Here is an 18,516-nt window from a genome sequence, read left to right on the forward strand (position 1 = left end):
CAGATTCGAAATTCAAATGTAATATTTTTTTATAATTAAGTGTAACAGTATTTATGGCCAGACTAAGTATAATTAATAATTGTATTTAGCTAAATGTGAATATGTTTTAAGAATGGCTATAAGTTTTGTTTTTTTCTTGTTTCTCTTAAATATAAAGACTCATCATCATCGTATAAATATATGTATTACTTATAACAGAACTCATAGTGAACTGAAATCGTGTTGCAAATTTGAAAACGTTAACTGCCATACCTTGTTATCTTTCATCTGTTTTACGTAAGTCTACATTTAATGCTGCATTCGCGATGAAATGGGAGTTTAGTGTCTTATTAATTTGCAGTGATTCACTATAATTGCATAACGTTTGCCGAGTGCAGCGCGTTTCTGTTGTAAATAGGTATCTGACTTAATATTAAGAACGCGTTATCTCATATTGGATATATTATTTAGTACAATAATTTCTGAAACGGGACTATTAAATAGTTTTGTGAAAGTCGGTACATGGTATACAGATATCAATCGGAATATACCACAGAATATATAGTTATATCAAAGTAAATCAAATTTACGTAACCTTACATAGAACATTAGTTTTATAAAGTAATACGAAATATATTAAAACATATTTTTTAAAAACGTTAAATTATTTTTGTGGCAAAGACATAGAAAGTCATTTTTTACAATTAAAAAAAACACGTAGCACTCACGTAAAAAACAACAAGTCAGACCTAAATATTATCCATTAAATCGCTTCGCTGCGACTTGATAAGCAAACAATTACATTTTCGAGCCTTTATTTTAGTAAAGAGAGTATTTTTTTTGCACTTCCACCAATTCTGAGTGTTTCTAAATAATACGAAAGTTTGTCCTGGTTTCCGAACGTTTTATGATCCCGTAAAAGTTATTCTATCATGTCAACGTATCAGCCTTGTATCAGCACATAACGTGAAAATATTCTTGAGTTTATCCCAATTGATATAAGGTTATGTGTAAAACTATGTGTGATAAAAAATGTATATAAAAATACATGTGTGATGTGTTTAAAAAAAAACTTACGTGATATTGAACAAAACAATATTTGATTCAACTTCCGGGCAAAAATATGTTATATGAAAATTCGAACAATATTTATTTATTTTTCATGATTCTATAGAATACCTATTTACGTGTACGTATTCTATAGATATAACTACACAATTGACGATATAACAAAGATTTTTCCACTCGCATGAATGTTACAATATATTTTTGTATATAAATTGTATAAGTTTAGAATGCAATAATAGATCAATTAATATATTCAAGATTTCCAGAGTCTCCGCACAACATCAATAATTGATTTGAAATGATCTAGCTTTATAGCTTTCCCTTTGATTAGTTTTACTAATTGAAGTGGACTGAAATTTCCCAGAATAGAGAGAGTGAATACAGAGTATGGGGCATTTGATAGGTATACCTACTCGATTATTTACATAAAGCAAATGACAATTTCGTCGTATTGTTATCGATTTAAATTGCTTTTAAAATGTAGAGGAACTGGCGATTCATTTGATAATATTGTAGAAAAACTGTATGCTCGCATAAATATAACTGTTACAACAAACGTTTTGCAATTTATATTGATGATTCACCAGTAAACTCATTGAATGAATTGCAAAACATTTCAAATAGTACATCCGTCAATTCAAAACAGATTTCAATCAGTTGAACAGATTAATTGATATAATATTACAATTAATAGTGGCACAAAACGCTATAAAACAAAGTCACAGTGAACATCCATTGCAGAGCTGCTATCATTAATTCAATGCTGAATGCTCAAAGACGGGAGCTCTACGTACATTGGTTTTCAATTATTTACCTTGTACCTGACGAAGATTTTAGTTAAAAGTCAAATTGGTTGCTGTATACTGCATAACAAATTATGTAATAACTACTTGGCGCGCTGTAATTGAAAGATACTCGGGTAAACATAGCTACTAATCTAGTATACATTATTTATTATTATATTTAATACATGGCTTACATTGATTTTATCGTGTGTTTTTATGTGTGGGGTAATAGACATGCATTTTATGAGTTCTAAAATATTTAGGTTTATTTAAGCTGTAAGCTTTTCGCCCATTTAGTTAAAGGAAAAGACTCCTTTTCGAGTGAATCTATATGAAATTTAATACAAAATAGACAGTGAATATGAGACAGACAGACACAGCTACTTCGCATTTTAAATATTACTAGTAATAGAAATATTGAAAAAATAGGATAGACCAGAACTAAGCCCTCGATGGCTCGCTGACTTCGATTTCACATTATAATAACCAGTCTGGCAAGTATGTGTGGGAAAATTGTTCCCAGTACTATGAAACTCTCAATATCCGAATGTAACGATTATCATTAAACATCGAAACTTATAGAAAGAATAATATACTTTGAATATGTATAATTATTCAAACAAACAAAAATCGCTTAAAAAATAAAAAAAAAACGATTCTAATCAGGATTATATAATAAACTCATTTATTGTGGGAGTCGAGTATGCTTCGGCACGAATTGGGCCAGCTCGCACCGGGGAACCGGCGTGAAATAATAGCTTGCTATTATGTTTCGTACGGTGAATGGGGGAGCCAGAGGCCCATTTCCTTCTCCTCGCCCTTCCCAGTCCATTCCTTCATTCCAGTCATCAAACCTTTCCTTATTCCTTATCCCTTAAAAGCGGGCAGCGCATTCTCAGACGTCTGAGCCACTGCGAATGTTCATGGGCGGTGGTGATCGTTTACCATCAGGCGAACCACCAGCTCAGTTGCCCGCTATGACAAAAAAAGTAATGTATTGTATTGGCATCGATACTAGATGAGTATAAAAAAAATTTAATTAACTGGGTACGTTTAAAGTGGGCTAATATGTAAATAAGTAAGTTAAATACAAACATAAATTATAAACAATAAATCTTTTTAAATCTATAATATAATTAACAGTTTGATATTATAAAAATTTGGATATAAAAGACAATTGAAAGTACTCAATCGAAACCTCGTATTACAAAGTCGATGTTTTCAATTACAATAAAAACAATAATAGAAACTGAATAGTTGGTATTTTTCTTCGGAATACAATCCCAGATATATTTCACATGGGATTATCATTAAATTTCGCAATGATAGCAATTTAATCTGAGCGTAAGCTAACGGCCAGCGTTGGAATTTCGTTATGAATTATATTCTAACCTTTTCCCTAATGTGGTTGTGTGTTTTTATGAAAATATATTTAAGTGTATGGAATCATAGGCTTAATTACTATAAAAGAGGAGAGATGTCGGTTAATATCGACACCTTAGTCTAGAATAGATTTTTTTTGTATTAGTATTGTGGGTACAGTTAAGAATATAAAAAAAATATTTACTATTTAATGTAACCACATGGGAGGCATAAGCTTTCAGATGTTTCAGTCGGAAGCTCCAATCTAACAAACCCAAAACATACCTACAGTTCATTTGAAAATGTCCTCCCTTTTTTGCAGTAGTTTGTGAAACACATGAAAATTCCTCTGAAATCGTACCAATTTTACTATCGACTGATACGACTTATTACGGAATTTCAAATGGATCATTTCTAATCAATGAAAAACGAACGAAAACCTACCACAAAACCGACTCAACTGTAAAGAATAATACAGAATTGAACAAAAATTACTGACTAAGCTGAAAATCGGTTGACCAACAGTCCGAGATCTAATTATTAGGTAACCTATTGTCGAGACACCACAATGGAAGCATTAGCGACCGTAACAATGGACTGAGCAAAAAGCTAGCATTGTGTCTCCGAGTCGTAAGAAATGCTTGTATAATGCGCTTATCGGATTTCTAGCTACGTTTCTCGGTTGTTACTTAGTACCTTCGGTTAATAAGCAGGTGGAAACGTAATTTAGTATCGTAATATGTATTATAACTGTCGTGATCTTAAGGATCAGTATGTAGGCTGTGATTTAGTTGGAAATGCAGGATATGCAGAATTAATGGAAGTGGATTATATAGAAATTAAAAGAACTATTTAAATGTCATAGCGGGCAAATGAGAGGCGTCGCCCGCTTTTACAGGGTAAAGGATGAAGAAAGGATTGACGAACGTAATAAAGGAATGCACTGGGAAAGGTAAGGAAAATGATACGGACCTCTGATTCGCCCATTCACTATACGAAGAGTAGCATGCTACTATTTTATGCTAATCTTCTGTAGGGGTGTGGTACAATCCCCGGTGCGAGCTGGCACAATTTGTATGGTCTCGACACCCACACAGTTCAATAGAAATTTTAACTTAATTCCACCAAATAATAGATGTTAAACTAAAATCTCATTAGATTAATACCTGAATTTCATTCAGTCTTCTTTACCATTGTTTTATTGATAGTTGTGTTTATATACAAACGAATTGTTAGTTATTTGTGGTTATTACTTTGTTCATTTAAATTCAAACAATGGAATTTTTATTAGCGAAACAAATTTAATTACTTCGATGAATGTTACATCTATTTTTGGTTACGGTTTGTTTTCAACTATCATAATATAATGTGAATGAAATATTCAATAGATATATTCTGATATACTGAGCACTATTACAATTAAAAAATATTGCACACGCACACATTTATATCAACGGCGTCGGCCGGCTCTGTTACACACACTACACTTACCCACCGCACTCACACGTGCGTTTATATCATGGCTCAGAAAAAGGTACATATAATTTACTAAAAAATAAATAATTACTACATTATTATGATCTGAATAAAGTTTTTAGAACACCTAATGTGATAAATGATCAGAATGACCTGCACATTAGCATGGTTTTTAAATTTTAATAAAACGTATGTTTTGAGGTATTTTTATTTTTGGCATTACGTATGCAACACACAAGCATATGTCCTGAATCCTACTAATATTATAAATGCGAAAGTTTGTAAGGATGTGTGTGTGTTTGTTGCTCTTTCACTCAATAATTACTGAACCGATTGCAATGAAATTTGGTACGTAGACAGCTGGAGAGATGAAATAACATATAGGCAACTTTTTATCCCGATATTCCTAGGGGATACGGACGTACGCGGGTGAAACCGCGGGGCGCAGTTAGTTATATCATAAATGTTTCCGAACCTTTTCATTATGCAATTAGCTTTTCAGTTAAAATAGGTATCCAATTTAACAATCATTATAGTTTCCACGACAACAACCTTGAAACTATCTGTAAAAGCGTCAAATCCCTACGCGAATATTATAATCGAATTAGCTCAAACCGCGATATTAGGCATTTGCTCCTTTCGAGAGACCATAAATTCGCTGATCATATCAGAAAATTACCAAAAGATCGTTCAAAGGAGCCATTTATTCATTTTAAAACTCGGATAGAAAAAGTTAATATTGTTACTTCATAAATCAGCGCGTAATGGGCGATATCCACCGCTAAATTAAACCGCTCTTAGTCATAAATCAGAAATGGTATTTTAAAGAGCACTTATCGCCCAAGATGGACGTCCAAATTATTCATGGAAGTATTTTTAAGACTCAACTTTTGTGATAGTTCTACAAGTTTGGGACATTCTTTTTGATTATATCATGCAAAGACAATTCTATTAAAATCTTAATATTTACATGAATTTATCACGTTTTAGTTGCTTGCGTTTACATTTATATCATGAAATCATAAAAAGATAATTTTATCTTCTTTGAAACATTGGATTTAACTGCAATTTTGCCGCATTATAGAACTATAAGAATTTTAGAAGAATTGATTCGAATTTAATATAAATAAGTAATATTAACTTATAGTATAATATGATCTCTAAGTTTCATGTGCGGTACTAGTCGCTTACCAAGCGAGCCCCTTTTGCCAATTATCTCACAAAAAATTTAGCAACAGTTGATCAATGTTGCTAAAAAGATTTTATATATATTTTAACGCGCAATGTAGCTCGCAATGTTGCCAGCAACATGTTCACAGCGACTCTTCGACATTTTTATTTTATTTTTATTATTTTTTTTTTTTATTTATAAAAGGTAACTTACAGCTAATTTTACAGTATCTGATGAATTATCACAATAAATACGCCAATAACAAGGTACACCAATAGCTGGTTAAATATAAGTGACAAACAATTTCTAAAAACGTTATTTTAAGTGTAGAAAACTATACACTGAAAACTAACTAAAACTAAACTAAAACATGTTGATACAACTTTGTTTCTAAGTAAATATTTGCCAAGAATACTGTGCTTTATTCCAAGGCGAAAATGAAACATCAATCAACATCAAATCACCTCTGCATTTCCCTTCTTAATTACTTCTCTCGGATCTATCGTCATAATAAGAAAATAAGAAAAAAATTAAGATTATTTGCTCTTATACTGACATTCTATATATCTACACTTATATTAAAAAGAGGAAACTTGTATTTTTGCAAGTTTGTAACGTTTTCACGCAAAAACCACTGGGCCGAATTCAAAAATTCTTTCACCGTTAGAAAGCTGCAACTTCACTGAGTGACAAAGGCTATATAATATGTACCACGGGCGAAGCCGGGGCGAACAGCTAGTCACTTAATAAAAAAAGTAACAAGTTTACAGCATAACATTTGATAGTCATATTCACTTTATAATATTTATTCTATCCAAAGCGTATATAAACAAACAATGAACGTAAATTTATTTTCAGCGTGTGTAAATTCAAATATCACGTTTGTACACGTTAATATCTGAAGTTATCAGAAAATCGATTGTCATCACGCCAGCAGCTAAGTCTCACGAGAGCTTATTTAAGTATGGGAAATTATTTCTGCTGGCTGTACCTGAGTCTGACAGCCGGTGCAATGTTAACCGGGCTTATTGAAGTGGTGGGATAGTTATTATATTACAAATAGATGAGATATTAATACATATAGCATTAAAATTATGGGAATCTATTATGAAAAAATTTTGAAGTTATTCAGATTATCAAATTTACAAGTTTAACCACAAACCACTAAGTAAATATTTTCTTTAGCTCATTTTATAAGCAATATATTCCAGTTTCATCATTATGAATATATGTAAAAGAAAATGTTATAATGAAAATTAAACTTAAAGTCCGTAGTAATATACCAATAAAACATAGACTCAGTATGAAAAAAACTGAGAGCAATTCGAGATAACGTCGCGTTCCTTAAGCATTACATAATGTACAAGGTGCATACAAACAACTGTCTTTGTAAGCTTTAAATGATCTGTAAAACTCGACAACAGTATTCACCTCGTGTTCTTAAAGTTGTTTCAAGTTGCAGTTACTGTGAAATTGCGCTACACAATATCCGAACTTCCAACTGTTTAAAACGCTTCCATATTCGAAAGTCTTTCATTTTTGAAGTCTTTTGAATGGAGTTCTTTGATTAAAACGAAAGTGCTTCTATTGGATCCGATTGAATATTCATTCGTATTCAAGATTGGAACGCGGGTGTTCATGAAAGATCTCTTGTTTTGGACCGGTTCGATTTGAAGGCACCGTTAGTAACACAATATGATGAAAACCCAATGAACACCGATATTTAGCACGGGCCTATTTAACGAGCGAACGTCGATATTACCTACACTTCCTGTGAGGATTTAGTGGGTCGAATCCGATTACTTCAACATAGAACTCTCATAAGTACAAATACGTCATTAAACATCTGGTTAAGCATCAATTTTTTATTAATCGAACAACCTGTTTGTTAATTGTAGTAATGTATGCATAAAACAACTTTTGCTTTCATGCAACCCACCTTCATTTATTATTTAGTACATAAATACTATTCAATTAAAGTATGCATAGTTATAAATTTTGTACTTTCTTTGTTGATTTTTTTTTTTTGCATTATTAACCGGTACCGTAGTCTATGTGATAGAGGGCTAAATGCGAATGAATTTCCCATCTCCCTCAGACAAACTACAACATCTGATATCTTCCCTCGTACAATTAATTATATATTACAATATATTATATATAAATATGCAATTATATAAAAATATAAAATTACAAATAATATTCTTCAGTCTATACCAGCTGAAATAAAGGTTTTTCTATTACACGGATCAGCAGATGGAAAAATAGAATATTTACCAATACAAACATTATATCCGACCGAATCATAGCGTTCTATTGTAACTTGGAGTATTTTTGGGGCTTATAAAATAATAGCTATTGGATATCGTATAAAAACATGCAGAACGTATCTCAGGATAAAACCGTTTATACCCAAAATGTTGTTAAAACAAAACGTGAGCCTATGTACGTTGAAACTTTACACAAACAATTATTTTTAACACAAAGCTATACCACATTTAAATTGTTAGGTCTAGATTAAATCAATATGGGACACGGGAGGTACCAGATTAAAAATAAAGAAGGAATCACTAAAAACAATGGGTTCGTCTAGTAAATGTTATAAAGTAACAAACACAAAAAAACAGCAACAACTGATAACATTCTCTTTTTTTTAAATCGGTAGAAAATAGTAAAAACAAGATATTATTAAAAAAAATATAAACCATTCTGAAATAGATAAGTTGATGCCCAAAACAAGATAATTTAATTTAGTTAAATTTCTTATTTTTGTAGTTCATACCGAACGTTGTGTTTTGAAATAAAGGTCAAATACATTTCAGCGTATCCTTTTTATCAATTAGAAAAAAAAAATCACCAATAAAAGATGCCTTAACAGCCAAGAACTTCATCTTCCTAATAATTCCACTCGTAAAACCTAAATATAGGAGACGAGACAAGAAACGGTTCATAACATAACTATTTACTCTATTGCCTAGTTATAGGTATGACCAATTTATTTAACAAAGGCTATCAAATTAACTTCAACTCATAGTCCCACTTTTTCGCTTACAAACAAGAAAACTATGCGAAAATGGTCATTTTTATTCTTCGGTGCAGATCCCTTTAAAATAAACGAAAACACCCAACGCAATAATATTCTTGTATTCCACGCAGCGAAATTCATGAATGATACCATTGTGGTGATATTTTTAGAAACAGAAAAGATTTTTACCTGTAAAAATATACGAATGAAAGCGCACGGTCCGACACCCTGGCTCTCTTTGCGTTCGTTCCTGTTTGTTATTAAAAAAACAAAGAATGCTCACCTTTGTTATTTTATATTAACGTTTATTTGTTTTGCGTTGCAATTATCAAAGGTTAGCTTTAAACTATTCTTCATAGGTTATTTTTTTATATTGTACAACCTCATTATTAGTAAATTCAATATGAGCGATTTCTCATATAATTAATTACAAAGTAATCGCAAGAAATAACCCGTTATTTCCTTAATTTATAACATTCACGTACAAATAACCAAAGCTAAGTATAATTCAGTATTGTTTCTAAATAATGTTACCTCTGCGTTGCAGGAATTCGGATAGGATATATTCTGCAGGAAAATGATTTGATTCATCGAATTGCAAATGCCCGAAATGCCATGAAATATAATACGATATGCCGTATTGGATAACCGCATATATTATCGCCTTAGATTAAAGCTAACGCAGCAAATATTTATTGTATATATATAGATTTATTAATACTTTCAAAACTTTTATTAATAATGTTTGCTAAAAATCCGATTAGTAATATGATATAATACATATTAGAAAAACGGGTCGGTCGGGTTAATATTATAATGAATTAATCGCGTTTAAAATCCGTTAAAAAATCTATAATTTCTAAATGTATAATACTTGTGTAAAATCTAACACAAGAAAATACGATTAGTAATATGCTAGCTCCAGATATCAACCCAGCTTTAGTTACGGGTCTAAGATTCATATTAACAACGCCCATTTTCCCGAAGGGGCTGATATTACGCAATTAAGGGCCATATTATATAATTTTGTAACCTTAATAAATATTGATAATATAATTACTAGAGAGCCTGCGACGTCGGATGTTCGTACCCGAGTATCATTTGCATTTAATTCATACAAAACTCGACATTAGTCATAATTCATTAATATTGAAATTACACACGTTATGACGTATTAAAATTTAGTAGCAACTGTGTTGCTTAACTAAAGTTACCTAGTATTTTCTTGTGTTTGATTTTACGCGAGTGTGACATATAATAGCACATCAAGACATAAGTAAAATGCTATGTTAAATCTACTGTCATAGTTTCTCAGTAATGTGTACCGTGATAATGAGCTGTTGGTTCACCTAAATTAACTTTTACAATACACTTTCCAGAATTAGTTCCGGGTAGGCCACCAGATATCAATTTAAAAATAATGTTTTCCATAAAATAATTTTAATTTAGGAGATAATTTTCAAACAAGTGTGAGTAAATGAAATGAACAATCAGATTTTCAAACATCGTCAGCAATACTCCGTGTGGGCGTTTATTTGCCACGTAAGCAAACACCAGGCTTGTACGATCCAATCCGGAAACTCTCATATGAATATTTCACGATATCTAGTTATATAAGTAAGATAAAGGAATAATTATATTTTAATAATAATATTTTTTAAATAGGCATCAAATGAAAGGACTTTATTATTGTCTATACAATTTTAGATTATTTTATTCTATTAGATTTGCATAGACTTCGGTAATTATTGAAGTGAAACTTCTTTAGAATCGTTGTGATTTCAAACCTGATGCAACGGAAAAACGACAAATAAGGGACACAAATACAAAAATGTGTAGAATGAAGCCGGCAAAGAATGAGACAGAAATATACATACTATTTTATATATATTCATCTCATTCTTTTGTCAATTTACTGAAGTTTCACTTCTATGGTGTGTGAATCGCACACACACACCTTTTTTTTATTATTTTCAAGAATTACTAAGAAATAATACATGCAATTCATCTATCTCACGATATTATTTTTTCTTCCTTTTACTGTTTGTATCACGACTTTATGATTCCGAAATTTTGTGAATATACATACATAAGATCTATAAAGAATGTCAATCATTTCTGTTAATAACGCAAAAAGTCAGTTTGTTTGCCTTTCCATCACGTCGCAACGCAGTGACTTTATTATGGGAATGAAAATTCCTTTGTCTTTGCAGGCGAAGCCATGGGCGGTACTCTATTCCATATGTCCAAAAGTACAATCCAAATGTCCAAAAGTAAGCATCAAATTGCCAATAAAAGTTTCAAATCTCACCTACACGAAGTAAACCTCTAGACACCGAGACACAAATACACGAAAACTGTTCATCCCTTTCCTTTTTATGCTGTCAGAGCGAAATGACAACAGTCATAGCTGAATACGAGGCAGTTTGCCCGCCGTGGTCAAATACGTTTCTATAATTCGTATACATTTGTACAAACATTACAATCCCTAGGCATTATTCCGAACTTGATTCCGAGGAGCAAGCGGAAAGTTTTCTCAAACAAGCATGGGCTACATTTACATGTACTTATATTTAATGCAAAATCAGCAGTGTCTCGGTTATCAGTGTATTATTTTATGCGCTGTTTGCGATCTTTTAAGTCTCCTGTTTGTAATAATAGAACTCTTGACCGAATTTTCGTTATGTCGACTCGTCTCAATTGAGTCGCATCTACGCATTTGTACGTTTTATTAAAACGTACAATACATATTGTAATGTTGAATAGAAAAAGGAATGATGGTAATATATTTACCAGCTGTAATTATAAAAGTCGCTTGGTAAAGTTGCTAATTTTATTCTTATCTTTATCTTACCAAGCTTATTCAAGCGAAGACAAATCCGATAATTCAAAAATCGTCAAAATCTGCTCAGCCGTTCTTAAATTAGCAAGATTTATGATATATTTGACGTAATATATATTTTAAGAAAAAAAATTCAGTTGAAAATATCAACATAATTCAAATTTAACGAATGCATATTATTGAATATCATAATTGTTCATGAAATCTAATTATTGACTGGCCATGAAACTTTTTGAAATAAATATCATAAAAAGTTATAAAGAAGATGGAATAAGTTTCAAGCTTTCAAGTAAAGTTAAAGTATAGACCCATCAAATATCTTATTTGATTCGGCGCCCTCCGAAATTGCAAGGCAATATCTGAAATCTTAATTTATAACAAATTTAATCTATATTTTAAATGAATCCCTATTGCGTATCTATGTATCATACAGCTTGGTAACATACTTAATAAAGTTTTGTTTTTATTTTACAAGCAGTTTGTAATTATATAGTTATCGGCCATATTCCTTCAATGACTTTATTACCTAACGGAAAAGTTCGCTGGGAGTATTTTTCCATCGCCCATATATTCACAACTATCCAAACCATAACCCATTACGAGAACCAGGAAAGCTCCACAGTTCAACCAGTATATTTTGATGGATCGTTGATATATTGTATATGTTCCAGCCTTGGTTATATCGCACCGTGGGCGTCTCTACTTCATACATTAACGTGTTTTAGGGTCCTTAATCAATTTTCATTGATTTCAACGCCAGCCTTTTCGTGAGGGTATGCACCATTTTGGTTCAAGCTAAATAAGACCTTAAAGTTAAGAGTTCAAAATATCAAATCAACTGAAATCAGATGATGGATCTATCAATGGTTGACGGTGCGTTGTTTTTGAGGAAAGATTGATGTGTCGAGTAGTGTGTGCAAACATGCATTTGATTGACAGTTGGAAAAGAAGTAAAACATATATAAATCTTATAATGCGATCCATTCTATTTATTTATTTGAAAAATTTAAATTTCTATTACTGTTCGACCTATTTGAAATCACTAGAAACGAGAAAGTCATATTTTCTTGGTTATTGGTTTCAATATTGTTTGATGTTTATTATTAAATAAATGCTATATATCATTTATTCATTTTTATTTCATTTTTAAGCCGTTCATCAGCCAAGAAAAAATTAAAAAGATTTTTGTAAAACACAACTTTTTGATTGTTCCGTATTCCCAGATTATATAATTACTATACTAAGTATAATTACTATAACGTAACTAAGAATAATGACTATGTAACTTAGAAATATAGATTATTGCGTAGAAGATACTCCTAAAACTTATTCCCTACAGTCCATTGTTTTCGGTTGTAGGGTAAAACAGAAATTAAATATAATATAAAATCAAATCTATAATTACGTGTAAATAGGGCTCGGAAATGATACAACGATAAATCCACAATTGAAACGTTATCAAAAGTATTCCCCGAAACATTTTGAACAGTTATGCTTAAAATTTGTTCACTAACATGGATATTTTAATAAATACATTTACATGGAGTCTCTGATGAAGTAAGGTAGGTAGCATATGTATGTAGGTACATAGCTAGGTTTATAATATTTATGTAAATTTTAAAAAGCTCCAAAAATTTAACCTCTTAATATTTCTAGTATCATCAATCCACCATCATATTCTACAGCTGTTCAAAAATCAGCCAGTCCGTGCAGAACTTGCAATATCTCTGGAAAAATAACGAATACATTTCTATAAAAGTTAGGAAGGGTTCCGATGAAATTTGACCCCCACCCCCCGTACGATAAGTTACATGTACGAAAAGTTATTCGTATTGAACAAAACTTGTACGAATCGTCCCATTGCGATCCAAACGTTAAACTGAGAGGGGTTCGTAATATGATTGCGTAAGACGACTTGTCGTTGTGCCTCTTATTTTGCCAAAGTTGAAGTGTTTTTTATATCCTATCCGATAGCGATGGCCCATGTTATTGATATATTGCTTTGAGAATAAAAGTATCTTACGTATGATCTTATGTTTATATCATGGATGATTTATATATGCCTTTTGCTCTAAATGGGATATGTATTACATTATTTTTTATGTATTAAATTCCTACCCTTGCATGCGAGATAAATAATATTCATTCATTGGAGGTTAATAGTTTTTAGAATAAAAATATTCAAAAACTTATGTTTTGATTGAAAGAGAAAAGATAAGAAATAATGAAAGATATGAAAGATAAAATAGAAACCATTCTTCTAGAAGGAAAATTCTTTTAAATTTATTTGCATAATTAGTTGCACTAAAAAATGTAGGTCAATGTAAATAAATTCATTTCTAGTTCAAATACCGATACAAAGTTAAACATTTTAAAATAATAATATTATGTCATAATGTCATCGTTTCTGTCTTATATTATTTCAAATGCCTACAAATTCGTAAATTATTATTCAGTTAAAAATATACTGGAGCCAGGTACTCTTAAAATTTTAATTAACCTGATCTAAAAATATGTTCATAACTAAAATTTTAAATACACTATTCAACAACTAGTGATAAAAACAACTTACCAACTGAATCCGTACACCGGAACAACACTGAAACTCCAAGCAAAAGCACCAACGCCGAACGCGACCACATCATCACAAGTTTTTAATCACAAAAAACCCAAAATAAGTCACAATTAGTCCGGTAAAATCATTTGAAACACAAAGCATATTCATAGAACGCGGCCATTTCCTTTTTGCAATTTGAAATGGAATACGCAATTCGTTTTTCGAATTTCGAACGTCGATGTTTTTTTAAAAGTGCGGGAGTAATGGCCTTGCGCCACGTTCCATTTGCAACTGTACGCGCTAACTTTCGGGCCAAGGAGCGAAATGGTCGGCGCATGCGCGATCCAGCTCCTTTAAACTTATAATATGCAAGGAATCTTTTCATTGCCTCAACGGTTCCTAGTTGAATTATAGCTAGTCTTTTGACAATTTAAATTGAGCTAGTTTTACTGAAGTACATGTTTGTGCAGTATTAAAAATATTTTAAGCGTTTCATGTATTTGAATGTTCCTTTTCATGCATTTTAAATGCTTAGTTATTAGATGGCTTCGCAGCGACTCGTTTCAATGATACGAAGCATAGTAAAATTTCAAATGCATAGCTTGAGGTCAATGATCTTTGAATCGTGAGTGGATTTATTTAAATATGTGCATTTAAACGATATAAAAAAACGCATCTTGTGCAATTGTTTAGTTTAGGAGTAAACTATCTTGGTGTCTGTTTTCAGTTAAATAAATTTCAGATAATTTAAACTTTATACAGATTGAAATCATTGGCTTTGTATATGACATTGCATCGGCATGGCACCGGGTTTTTGGGTACATAAATTATGCAAAAATGGTAGTACAAAAGATTTCTATAAAAACTTTTATAGAAATCGTAACTCTGACTGTCAAAAGACCCGGAGCGGACTGGCCAATCTTTCCATTCATATTATGAGAAATTAATTCACTACAATTCAAGTAATATTGAATCGCGAAGATAATGAATTACGAGTAAGCTCAGCGATCTTACACCATTTTTCTTACAATTAAAACTAAATCACTTATTCATTCAACTAGACTTCTTTCAAAGGCGCTTCATTGTGCTTAATACATGACAATAAGGTTAGTTATGAACCATTCCTATTTCGTATCTTTTATACGTTTAATATTTAAATTATTTTTTGTTTTTTTTATGTTACCATCGGTAATGGAGTTGGTGAGTCGCTTGATGGTAAGCGCTACCCATGAACATTTGGTGAGGCGCAAGATCGTTTGCAAACCTTACGCCTCTACAAATGGATTACCGACTTCGAATTGGAAAGGGATTAAGAAAGGATAGACGAGAGGAATAAAGGAAAGGAGTGGGAAGGGTACGGAATAGGACATTGGCCTCCGGCTCCCCCACTCACCGAACGAAACACAGCAGTATGCTATTTCACGCCGGTCTTCTGTCTGTGTGTGGTGGGGGTGTGGTACTTCCCCGGTGCGAGCTGGCTCAATTCGTGCCGAAGCATGCCCGACTCCCACAATAAAATATATAATTAATTCTCGTTAACAATTTTATTTCCTATATGTCGTTCCAATAAGGCTACCGTGGGAAAAAATGTAAAAATAAATACAATCTTTAAAATGTAAACATAATTGTATTATACCCTCATAGGAGGCCTGTGTCCCAGCAGTGGGAACATATATGGGCTGATAAATTGTATTATAGATGAGCTTCCAAAACTAAAGGGAGTTTTTGTGTTTGTACATAAAAAAATAAAAATATTTTTCGATCATAACGATTGGTATTCTATTTGTGTAGGGTATATGTTTGGTACGTGCCATTTTGTATTTTTTACCTTTTACAACTGAATCATAATGAATTTCACCCACAAGTACTGCGACCTCGACCATAACCTCAACCTCAAATTGTTCGCCGATTTATACAAAAAGCAATTGTCAAATAATTACCACTGAGAACCCAAATAAAACTCGTACATAAGTCACGGTTTCAGTTAATTTAACATTAAAGGGTTTAAATTAGCACCTAGCGTTGTAAAAGCCGTTAATTTTGCAACATTACGCCGTGAACATAATTGCAGCCGTGTTTCACCTTGCAGTGAATAAAACCTCGTGTGTAATTAAAACGTTTTGAATTATTGAGTTTAAATTGTAATTCTTGTAAATTATTCTGTTACATGGCCTTTTATTTATGATACATAAAACATAAATAAATAACCAACATGAACGTTTAGTCTTATGCTTTAAAAAACTTAGTAATAAAACGGATACGTTACGACAAAACTCGGTGTAGAAATGAATTTAATACTTTTAAAGTACTTCTTAGGAGCTCTTTTTTGTTTAAAAAGCATATATTTGACTATGGGATTTCAACTACTCCTACTTAAAATTTCATTGAAATACGCTGTTTAGTCGTGAAAGCGTAACAAACAAACAGATTATTAACCTACTAATCCTACTATCCTTCCTACTATCCTAGAATCCTACTTTCTACTATCCTACTAATATTATAATAAAACTTTCACGCAAAAACTACTGAACCGATTGAAATGAAATTTGGTACGTAGACAGCTGGACAACTGGAATAACATATATGCAACCTTTTATCCCGATATTCTTACGGGATACGGACTTATGCGGGTGAAACCGCGGGGCGCAGCTAGTTGAGAAATACAAATAATTAATACTCACTTCCCACACAAGAATATTATAATGCTGTAACAACTTAATTGAAATAAATGGGTAGCGAGGGTTTTCTGTTTAGTTCCCAGAAATCGCGCTTTATAATTACAGTTTGTAACCCGTTTATGAAGTATTTATATCTTCAATAGTTGTATATATACATTGTAATATAATTATGTGGGTATTTCTGTTTATACGATAAAGTTACATCTCTATTTATAAAATTGTTATGCTAACGTATTTTTGTCTTTCCTTTTTTTTATACGACATTTAAAATTCTTCTCTTCTCTTGAGATTACTAAGTAGTTTTTAATTAAAAACAGATAGTAATCTTATGCTTTTTATTGGCTATACCCCTTGATAATGAATCTAAATGATGATGTAAAATCTAACATTATTTATAAATTAAAATATAATTTATGGCCATTTTTCCAAGTATATACTTACTTCTTGTTGTTGAAATTAAAAACGAGATAGAACTTAAATAGTGATGTTTTTTATCACTAGCTCACACTCATTATTATTTATAGTAACAGGAACGTAGACTATTATGCAGATCATTGGAGATTAGTCATACCGATTACCAAAGAAACATTCAGTTGGTTCTTCGTGAATGCATACTGCATGGTTTTCAAAATTACCTCTTCACGTAACCCAATATTGCAACAGCACGTACGCAATCGAACACTTGAGCCGAAGAAACTTTCGAAAAATCCAATTAAACCCAACGCTAATTAGTCAAACAGATTTTCGCCTCACTAAACGATACACTCAGAATCGGAAAAGGGAAATGCAGGGAGCATAACTAAAGCAGAATTTAGCTGTATTTGCTGGAAGCCGCGATACCACTTGATTGATGATGTTTAGCTTGGCTGACGCAGCTAATGTGTGTGCTGAGCACCAACCCTTCATGTATACCAATATGATCGCTATTCAATTGTTATAAGGGTGAATATTGGTACAGGGTCCATATCAAATTTGTACTGCAATCGTCCTGAATGTCTGGATAGATTACGGTTCTATCGTCTGTGGCAAGTTATAAAATGTTTAATTTCGATTAAATAGTGAACCACTAGTTAAGAAAAATGCATTCTATTTTAGATTCGTACATGATCCTGGTGTTACGTATAACGGTAGCGTAAATACTATAAACAAATGATCAAATTTTATACAACGTCATCTCCAACTCCTTAAACTAAAATTATACAATAGAAACGACACCACTAATATATAGATAAACAGATTAGAGGTTTATTAAAAGAACACATTAAATACACGACAATTACAAAATAAACACAATTGGTAACGCCAATATTATTAAAATAGTGAATTAAAATTAAATATTTATTATTTCGTGGTGTAATCCAACTACCCTCCTTACATGCGAGCACAACCAATCACCGCACGCTTTTAAAGAACCCGCAACGTCCCTATTGGACGTAGTGACGCATATACGTCACACAGTCTGCATCGATCTTCCGTAACGATCGGATCTAAATAACCGCCGGAGAACCTTCACGAGGTTCTCTAGATATCTCAGGCATTGTGCTAGTGTAACCGCTTTCCCATTTGGTCGCGC

The 18,516-nt window shown here is 32.0% G+C and overlaps 1 protein-coding gene across 1 annotated transcript in view; it reads right to left on the reverse strand.

Moving 5' to 3' along the window:
* Positions 1 to 14,543, reverse strand: part of LOC119838360 (lachesin-like) — a 56,786-nt gene extending 42,243 nt beyond the window's left edge. Inside the window, exon 1 of the mRNA XM_038364282.1 lies at positions 14,281 to 14,543. Coding sequence (XP_038220210.1) covers positions 14,281 to 14,353 — 73 coding nt within the window. The 5' untranslated portion in view covers positions 14,354 to 14,543. The remainder of the gene's footprint in view (positions 1 to 14,280) is intronic.
* Between the last annotated feature and the right edge of the window lie 3,973 nt (positions 14,544 to 18,516).

The sequence above is a fragment of the Zerene cesonia genome, unplaced genomic scaffold (assembly GCF_012273895.1).
Source record: "Zerene cesonia ecotype Mississippi unplaced genomic scaffold, Zerene_cesonia_1.1 Zces_u002, whole genome shotgun sequence".
Taxonomy (NCBI): domain Eukaryota; kingdom Metazoa; phylum Arthropoda; class Insecta; order Lepidoptera; family Pieridae; genus Zerene; species Zerene cesonia.